General features: G+C 41.2%; 1 protein-coding gene across 1 annotated transcript; it reads left to right on the top strand.

The window, feature by feature from the left end:
- Window positions 1-6,708: 6,708 nt before the first annotated feature.
- Window positions 6,709-8,548, top strand: LOC147881524 (uncharacterized). Its single transcript, XM_087402158.1, has 3 exons — window positions 6,709-6,856; window positions 7,072-7,225; window positions 7,300-8,548. The coding sequence occupies exon 3, from the start codon at window positions 7,331-7,333 to the stop codon at window positions 8,342-8,344; it is 1,014 nt and encodes a 337-aa protein (XP_087258284.1). The 5' UTR covers window positions 6,709-6,856; window positions 7,072-7,225; window positions 7,300-7,330; the 3' UTR covers window positions 8,345-8,548.
- The last annotated feature ends 1,450 nt before the right edge of the window (window positions 8,549-9,998 follow it).

Below are 9,998 nucleotides of genomic sequence, written 5' to 3'. Positions count from 1 at the left end.
TGAATTAGTGTATGAGACTAGCTCTCCACTCCTTAACCCTACAACCCTCTCTCAACCCTGTACTCCTTCTAAACCTTGAAACCATTAGATAGCTTCCTCAACCCTATCCTTCTTCTAAAACCTAAAAACCCTTTTCCAAAACCTTGAATTCCCATGGAGGTGAAAACCTCCATCAATCCATGTGATCAACTCTTCTTCCTCGCCTAGCGCACGCTAGAACCGATTTCCACACTTTAGCCTACACCTCTCGCCAGAACATGACTTGAGGATATATGCTACAATGAGCAACGAAACAACTGTAGGTGACCAACACCCTCGGACCTTGGAAATGAGAGAAGAAGTGACAACACTCGCACATCGACCCAGGCACAGTTGTCTCGAAACTGGAGGGAGTGGTGTGGCGCCTTTAGCTCTAGGAGGGCCAGCCTCTTCACATGATTTGCATTGGAACCAAAGGGAGTGGTTTCGGCTGACGCAGGAGAGTCAAAAAGAGTCGAGGAGGTGCCTTTCTTCTCTTACATGACACAGATCGGTCGACGGATTCAATTAGAGGCCGCAACTTGGGCCCCTTTGAGGGAGCGACACTAGGTAGAGTAGGATGTTCCTAGGGAGGTCGTGTCACAATTCTAGCCATGCCTTTGGACCAACCTGAGACCATGGACGATCTCCTACTTTTTCTAGTTGATGGCTCATGGAGGATTGCCTATTGGCCCATGGCTAGAGCAGATGCGAGTCGACAACAGATGCTTCTATTGTGCAAAGGGTGTGTTCAAGACGATTCCCCATTGCCTTTAGGTTGTGTAGCTATGTAGAGGATCTGGCGTGCGTCCCTTTGGATAGTGGCCAATATATGGATGCAGAGGGACTTCACTTGGGGGGGATGGTAGCATGGCTCACACACAGTGGGCACACGGGGATGGTAGCATGGCTCACACACGGTGGGCACGCTTTCTCCATCGACCAAGTGTCGCTAGCTTATAGGATCCATGGCCAGAAGGTCTCTTGGGTAGAGGCTTATGATGAAGTACCACTGTCTCACTCACGGCCTTCTTTTTCACTAGAGACAGTGTCTGGGAGATGCTAGACAGCATTACCGCCTGGAACATTTGGGTTGCTTAGTGTAGTCATGTGATGAGGGGACATACAACAAATCTAGCGAACACCCTAGTGGCCATTTGGTAGGATATTATCTTCATGCTATGCGCTACCTCGGAGCATGGCACTCCATGATTGAGAGGGACCACCGAAATGCGGGACCCTTTCTACAAGGCTTGGCTTGCAGGGATTTTGTACACTTTCTCCATGGGTGATGTACACACCACCTCCGTGGCTATTAGCCCCTATTCCTAAGGCAACCTAGGCGGTTAGCCAATACCCTAGGAATAGGTTGTGTTTCTTTCTAACACCCTTCTCATTGTATTTACCATCTTCAGTCCCTTTATAGAGGTTAGAAGCACGTGGTTTTTCCAAGCATTAATAGAAGTTTTCTTTCTTTGGAAAAAAATTGAGATTGGACATCACCAACATTAAGAGGAACTACTATGGTAACCAAGAAAATAGTGCAACATTTTCCAAAGCGTAAAATAAGTTGACAATATCACGATGATACTGAGGATGAGCTTACTGAGGACCCAATCTTTTTCTCTCTTAAGGAGAGCTTCGGGGAAGGACAATTCGAGAAAGGTGGGCCCTTAGATTTAATTTGATGAATGTGAGGTGTTGGATCATTGGATTTGACAATGGAGGAATATGGAACATTGAATTTGAAGCAAGAAATATGGGCCACAAGGATGAAAAAATCCGTTTCAACCATCACATCATTTCATTCCTCACTCTTCTTGATTCTAAATTCCAACCTTAAAGCCTGCGAGCAGTAGTCCATGAGATTAAGAGCGGACCATCTACGAATTGCATGACATTACTAGAATGTTTGAAAATGGAACTCTTCCAAGGTATTCTTCACACACGCTATCCAAAAGCAAATGACATCCACGTAGAAGTAGGGGCAACGCCGACCGTCTTCATCAAGCACTAGGCGTGTGACCTCACCAAAGGCGAGCGAAAATCAATCATCAACAACGAAAAGGTGTTTGAGGCAGAAGAAAGTGAGGAGGAGATGGGAGATGTTGGCCTTGAAGAGGTGCAAGGAGGAGGGAGGAGGAGGGGAGGAAGAGCAAACAGAGAAGCGATGGAGGAGGTGAGAGGTGCCATGAACACGAGACACAGGAGGAGCGGGTGAGGTCTGTTTGGCTCCTGTGAAAGCTGCTCCATTTGGGCACCTACCAATTCTCCACCAAGCCTCTTGCCACCTTCCATTTTCTTCATCGAGCTGATGAGAGACTCACACAATTGCTAATGGATAAGCAGTTGAGAAGAACCATATCTCGCGAAGGAGGAGATCATTTTCTCCCAAAGATGGAAAGACGAGATGCAACGTGCAGGTGATGTGCTATATCTTTATGTACCAGCATCTTTTATATCAGGTAGCAACGTGCAGGTTGCATACTAGTGTGTATGAAGTTGATGAAATTGTGAGAAAATGATCAACTTGGACTTGTAGAACTAGTATTGATATGAAATCATGCCATAATGAGATGGAGCATAAAGATGGTGTCCTCACAGTTTTGCACCCTTTAATTTTTTTAGAAACAACTCCATTGCATCGGCCAGTACTGATAGTGATGAGTGCAAATGAATGTAAATAAACAATTATTTGTAATTGAAATTGGGATCCCCATTGGCTACCTTAGTACTCTTATATTAGATAGAAAAAATGTTTTCATTTAAGAAATGTAAATGCACTTTACTTATAAAAGATAATTCCAAGAAAATATTTTTATTTAAGATATTATTGTCAATGCATTTTACTTATAGAAGATAACGAGTATGGTATGAACACAAATTGACAAGATACTGTATTACACCATGTATAAAATATATTGGGCTAATACCATTTAGACAAGGTATCCCCTCAATTAGTCTAAGTCAAAATAAAAATAACTTCAAAAAGGAAAAGGAGAAGGGAAAGGATTAATTTTATACACAGCTTCAAAAACGTCTTCAATGTACTTTTATTATATCTTTTTGTACCCCTTTTGTACCTATATTTTCATGATACATCTTCAACACTGGTTTTGTTATCGACGATCACTTTTATGATTACAAACCCGATTGTAGTAAAGTGTCAATATCTCTTTAAATACAATTTTAAATTCTGCATGATCTTCTAAAAGACATATAAAGAAAGATTCACATCAAGTTATTAAGCATTTAGCTTTTCCTACCTATTATAATCAACCAAATAAAAAAAGTTTAAAGTTTTAATCGTTTCATCAAAACTGTGAAAAGTTGTTCTTTTGTTATTATGACATTATTTTATATTATACAATTCAATGCTATTATATGTTAGTATAACAATATTCCATCATATATTCTACATTCTATTATCATATATTAGTACATTTTGCTATTATTTCATATAATTTATTTCACGTGTGTGTGTGTAAAAGTACGAGGTATATAGATATGCATGCATGTGCATATATGTAGGTATGTATGTATCAGTATGACATACGTAATGTTGTAGAAATGAATAACTTATTGTAAAGCAATTTCTATTAGACAATTCTATGGGGAAGATAGAACCCAATACACTTTCTCAACTTATTTTTTATGGCCCCTTACATAGTCATGAAAAAGATTGCGTGATTAGTTTCTTTAGAAAAGGTCATCATTGATCTTACAAGATTTTTATTTAAGCTTTAAAAAAATACTTTGATGATTAAAGTTGGTTCGAGACTCCTGTTAAAGATCTCAATTGCTCTTGGTTTTATAAACTATACCAAATAAACGTTTTTGGCTTTCATTTGGTATCTTTGACATTCATTGTCTTTTAATATCTTCAATGACTCATTTCATTTTTTTTTGTTTCATTTTTGTTGCAATTATCTTGTCAACATACTTTTTGTTGTGCTTGTCTTGTCAAAAAATTACATATCACTATTTATTTTGCATCTCATGCCATCCTCGTGTCTCCTCTTAATTTCTATGTGATTCCATCTCCCACACTCCTCAAATAATTGCATGGCATGCAATCCTTATGTCTCCTATTTTTTCTTTATAAAATCTTGATAACACTCTTCATCATCTTCCACGTAGAAATTATTTCCTTGCCATCATCCCTCACATGGGTTCTCTTGTTGGCATACACTACACCTTCCACCATGAAATAATTTGTTATGGTTATCCCTTATATCATTATCATGCCAAGGGAGAAGCACTTACCACAACAATTGAATGGTAGGTCAACGAGATTCATGAGCAGAATAAGAAAAGCAAAGTTGTGATGATGATGACATAGAGCACAAACATTTCCACCATAATACTCATAGATATGTGGAAATCCTTCACTGTAGTACTCAAAGATTTATCCTAACAAAAGGAAAAAGTAAACATAAAACAATGATACTATCAAATAGTATACAAACATTGAAGTTTATTTGACCGATAAAGTGGGTTATGTTTCTCACAATTGTGGCATTTTCACTCTCAATATAGAAAATTTTATGGTAGTTTGGCCAAGAAAAAGAGTTCTCACAAAAAATGACGGTCTGATATAATACATCATGTATTAGTGAATAATATTAATTAATGTACATTAAAATATATCCTATGCTATATTAAATATTTATTTCTTGTCCATTTGATGGGGACTGTATTTAAAAACAATTGCTAAAATACTCGCGTAGTTGAGTTACATCTTTTGAATCACCTACGCAATTCAAATTTGCGTTACTAAACTATTTGCTTTGATAGATTGCTTGATAGATTATAGATGTCACTATCTATTATTTGTCAAAAACCAAAATGTGGAGCGACACAGTTTATATGTTGTTTTAGTGATATTAATTAAATTACTTGTGAAAACATTGCTTAAATTGCATCATGTCATATATGTATATGCATGTATTTAACACACACACACACACACACATGCACGCACGCATGCACGCACATGCACACAACACGTGCATGCATGCACACACATACGTACATGCGCACACACACACACACAAAGATGTACATATTTGTATATGTATGTGTATATGTATATGTTTATGTATATGTGTATGTGTGTATCTGTATATATGTGTGCATATGCATATGTATGTGTGTGTGTGTTTACGTGCATACGTGCGTGTGTGTGTGTGTGTGAGAGAGAGAGAGAGAGAGAGAGAGAGAGATTTCAATACCATTGTTTGGGGATGTGTGCATGTGTGTGCATGCATTGAAGACTTATATAAAAATATTACTTAACGTTGGTGCTCCACAAATAAAGTAAAGTCATTAGCCAGGATATATAACGTCCAACAATGAAAAGCTTAAACTCCATGCAAACTAAGGGATCAAAGAATCGCACGGATAAAGTGGAGTTCAACAAATTCGATAAGACATTATAACCCCATGGCGTTTGGGATGGGGATATATGTAGTACCTTTGATACTTTTTGGGGGATTGTTTCAGCCAACCAAGCCATTATGTGGTCATCTATGAAGCACTTCTACCTTTTCAATTGGTCACCACACTAGAAGCTCCTCAATGAATGCACATGATGGTGGGCTCTATTGTGGATGAGTCTGTAGTCCAAAATGTGGCCTTTGAAAAATTTTATACTCCTTCTACCTTTGCAATTGGTCACCACACTAAAGGGCCTCCAGAAGCTTCTCAATAAATGCACATGACGGTGGGCTCAGAAGCTCAATGAATGCACATGATGGTGGGCTCTATTGTGGAGGAGTCTCTGGTCTTAATACTCCTACAAGATAGAAAGATAAAGTATATGAAATTTGAATAGAGTGACTAAACCATGAATACTTATCCATCATGGTTTGGAACACACTAAAAGCCATGTTAATACATTAAAAATAAAATAAAATCACACAAAAAAGTCCCTACGTGAGAGTTACAAAATTCTAATACGACAAACTTACAAGGGGATTCTTTTCATAAATCTGAAATTTACTAAGGGATCTTTTCACAAATCTTAACATATATGTACGAAGAGGATGCGATAGGAGACTAGGATGAGATAGGAGACTACCGGTAGCTTTTTCTTACCAGTAGCTTTTTCTTTTATGCGATAGAGGCATATTTTAATAATGCGTTAAAACTTGAGGCACATGTTAAAAGCATTTCCCAAGGAGTGAATCCAAGATAGTATTTTGGATCCTTTCTAGGGTCTAGGAACTATGCTAGTTTCAACGTCCATTTTCCATTATGTGGGAAAGTCAAGCTCATCCACTTTTTAATCTTTTGATCCTTCACGTCTCCCTTCAGTTTTTTGGCCGTTTCCCCAAATATAGAAATGTATTAAATAGTGGTATTGATCACCTGTTAAAACAAGGATCCGATGATTTTGTAAAACTTTCCAACGCCATTGATTCAACTTGCCAGCTACTCCCTCCCCAGTGTCGGCCCAACCTCTGTCCTTCTAATGCGATATGTCACTTACGCGTTAGCGATATACTTTTGTCGTCCGTCACCCATTTGTTCTACCTACCTACTCGGAGAGAGGACAAGTCTTGCTTGCTCTTTGGATTCCAGCTGCTCTCTCTTCCCAGTTCAGCTGCTCCCCTCGCTTGCAGCCATCGAATGAGCATTGCCTGCATCCCACTAGATCACTCTTTTCACGTCGTTGCAGTTGTATAGAATTCTCCTCTCTCTTGGGCAGCTGCATTTCGTTGCTCGGCACTTCTTGTAGCACAGAAGCTCATATCTCACTTCAGCAGCTTGTTGAATGTTTTAGCAATCCTCGTTTGGCTCCAGCGCCGGTTGCTCTGCGGCCCTGCACTTTTGGGTAGGTGCTTTCTTTGTTGAGTCTTCTAAAAGTTGTTCTCCTTGAGCACTGTAGAAGTCATGTATTGTCTGCACTGCCGGTTTCCTCTACGGCCTGTGCTTTTGGTAATCGCTTTGATCTCTCTTTGTTGGGTCTCTTAAAAGTTGTTGAATCTTTCGGGCTGCTGGCAAATTGTCTTCTTTAAGCTGTTAGCGTTTTTCAAGAATTCGTTGCAGTGCCGCGCGGATTAGAGCTTCCTATACACGGATCTAAACAAGGTGGCTCCAGACGCTACTGCTCGGATTCGGATCTCGTTCTCGTAATAAAATGGACGATCTTGAGTAACAAGAGCTCTGGGAAGCTGGGTAGGCGCATTGCGGAAGAGCGCAGGTGTGCGTTTCTGTCTGCAAACTACAAAGTCGTGTGTCGATCTAACTGCGATCTCACAAAGTTTGTGTGCACAGAGGTCGGTACAAGCGATCCGAATCTACAGTCATGACCAACTGGAAGCTGGTTATCGAGGTTTGCCAGGCCTCCAATTTGAGGCCAAAGGATGGAGGGGGTTCATCAAGCCCCTACGTGGAGGTGAAGTTCGGCTGCCAAAGGCTGAGGACGAAGACCAAAGAGAGGGATCTGAACCCAGTGTGGAATGAGAAGCTAGACTTCAACGTCAGAGATCCAGCCGACATTGCAGACGAATGCATAAAGGTGACGGTGTACATGGAGCGGAGCGGACGTCGAGCGAATCTGGGCAGGGTGGAGCTCTGCGGGTGTCAAATCAAGAAGAAAGGCATGGAAGGAGCGGACGATAAGGTGGCATACTCGTTGGAGAAGACAGGACTATTGTCGGTGTTTTCTGGGTGCAACGCAGGCCAAATTGTGCTAAAGGCGTATTACTACGACGATGAGCCACCTCCGCCAGGGCCAAAGGGTGACCAAGGGCCGCAAGGTCCTGCAGGGCCAAAAGGTGCAGATGGGGCTCCTGGGGCAGTTGGCCCGGCAGGTCCAGAAGGACCAAAAGGCGCAGATGGTGCAGTTGGCCCAGCAGGCCCAGCTGGTGCAGCAGGCCCAGCAGGCCCCGAAGGTCCAGCAGGCCCAGCAGGTGCAGCTGGCGCAGAAGGCCCCGCAGGCCCAGCTGGCCCAGCCGGCCCCGCAGGCCCAGCCGGCCCATGTGGCCCCGCCGGTCCTGCCGGTCCCGCCGGCCCGGAAGGCCCCGCTGGCGCTGCCGGCCCTGTTGGTCCAGCCGGTCCAGAAGGTCCAGCCGGTCCTGCGGGGCCAGCCGGTCCTGCGGGCCCAGCCGGTCCTGCAGGCCCAGCCGGTCCTACAGGCCCACCCGGCCCCCCTGGGCCCGTTGGCCCTGCTGGTGCCCCTGGTAGTCATTGTAACCCCAATGTTGGCATGATCCTCTTCGGTTGGTGTCCTTTCTGTCATCCCAATCCTTGTAGCTGTGGTTGCTCTACCACTATGGCTTATAAGACTTCGGCTGAGAGTCTCACCTGGTTTGATTAATCAGATGTGGGCATGTCTATGGAATAACTTGTTAGCACCGAATAACTTCTGCAGCAATTGTCTGCATCTATTGTGTCTAGCTAGGAAAATGAGTGCATGGACTTTGGTTAATTCAGATCTAGCTCTTCTAATTTGGTCTCATTGTAGGTCATGTGCCACATATATTGCTATATGATATGAAAAAGTATTCTATACTTCCTCTAAGACTGTGTATAGCTTGTTTAGTTTAGAAACGTTCTTAAAAACATGTTTTGTACGTCTGGTGTTGTTACCGCTTAATATATTTCAATAGTTTTCTCTCTAGAAAAATTACATTCGAATTTTTGAAGTCTAAATATTGTAACGTGATTCGATTCTTGCATGTCATGACTCATTTGTCATTATTAAGAAAGAAGAGTCTTTTGAAAAGTAGATTTAAGTAAACTCTACAAGAAGTAAGATTAGAAAAATTGAAACATGATTCATAAAGTAGCTTACTAATAAGGAAAGCTCACAAGCTCAAGCAACCAAAGAGTTTTAACACTTAAAATTGCAAAGCAACATAGATGATAACTAGACTCTAGAGTCTAACATCTATACTGTAGACCCTATGTGCAATATCAAATAATAATTGTACTCTAACTGCCTCCTCACTAAGGTGAATAGTTGCCTCTTGCTCCCCTTCATCCTCCTCCTCGTCCTCCTCTCCTCATCACTAGCACTAGCTCTCCTTGTCCATGAGATCTTAAAGAGGTAAAGGAGGCAACATAGTGAAGAGTTGTTGGCAATACATCTATGGAATGGTCCATTTAGTTAAGTGTAAATAGCATAAAGCTCTCTCTAAAGAATATAGGAGCATGCTCCATATGACAATTTACAATGTCTATAAATTAAAAGGACTTGGGAGAGAGTAGAAAATCTTTTGGATTTAAGAGTTAGGATACTTGCATCTGTAGTAAGCTTCAATGATGGGTTGCTTGTGGTGTGCTAAATTCCAAATGATATAGAAGATAACCTTCAACTTGTTTTTCAAAACAAAATAGACCCATTCAAGATAAGTAGTTCATTCATCATTGTGCTCAACATCATCCATCTAATCATCCCTTCTCCAAAGAAGGTGCAGGATATGAGCAATCGCATGGATGATTTTACGAAACCATGTTCATGTGTTTGTCAAATTCCCTCAATCACGTTCATCTGGTTTCTCAACTTCCCTCAATCACATCCATCCCACATAATTGTTTTATTTGAGCATCCATTATGAGCTGAAGACAACATTGGTCGAAGTCCAATCCTCAATTCCAAATTGGCCAGGTGCATATTTACATAATCATGCAACTTTTTGTGTGATTTGTAAGTGTGAATAACCCTTTCACAAAATCATAAATGTAATGACCACATGTTACACAAACTGCAAATCAAACATGCTTACAAATTCAAGATTTACCAAAACCACAGAAACCAAGAACAAGGAAACAACTAGTCCTACTCTAGTGCCTTAGTGACCACTCCCTTCATCATCCGTTCTATGTGCTCGTGTAAGATCCAAGGTCCCAACCAAGCTCCATGGGTCATCCAATCATCAATTTGGTTGCAAAGTTCTTGTCATCATCTCCTGCAATCACGGTTCTTCATACAAGCGCATAATTATTTTCAAAATATATGTTCAATACAA

This window comes from Dipteris shenzhenensis, chromosome 31 (genome assembly GCF_047967505.1).
Source record: "Dipteris shenzhenensis isolate YYH24624 ecotype China chromosome 31, Dip_SZ_1.0, whole genome shotgun sequence".
In the NCBI taxonomy this organism is placed as follows: Eukaryota; Viridiplantae; Streptophyta; class Polypodiopsida; order Gleicheniales; family Dipteridaceae; genus Dipteris; species Dipteris shenzhenensis.
Note: the sequence above shows the minus strand (reverse complement) of the source record. Positions and strands in the feature narration are given on the sequence as shown.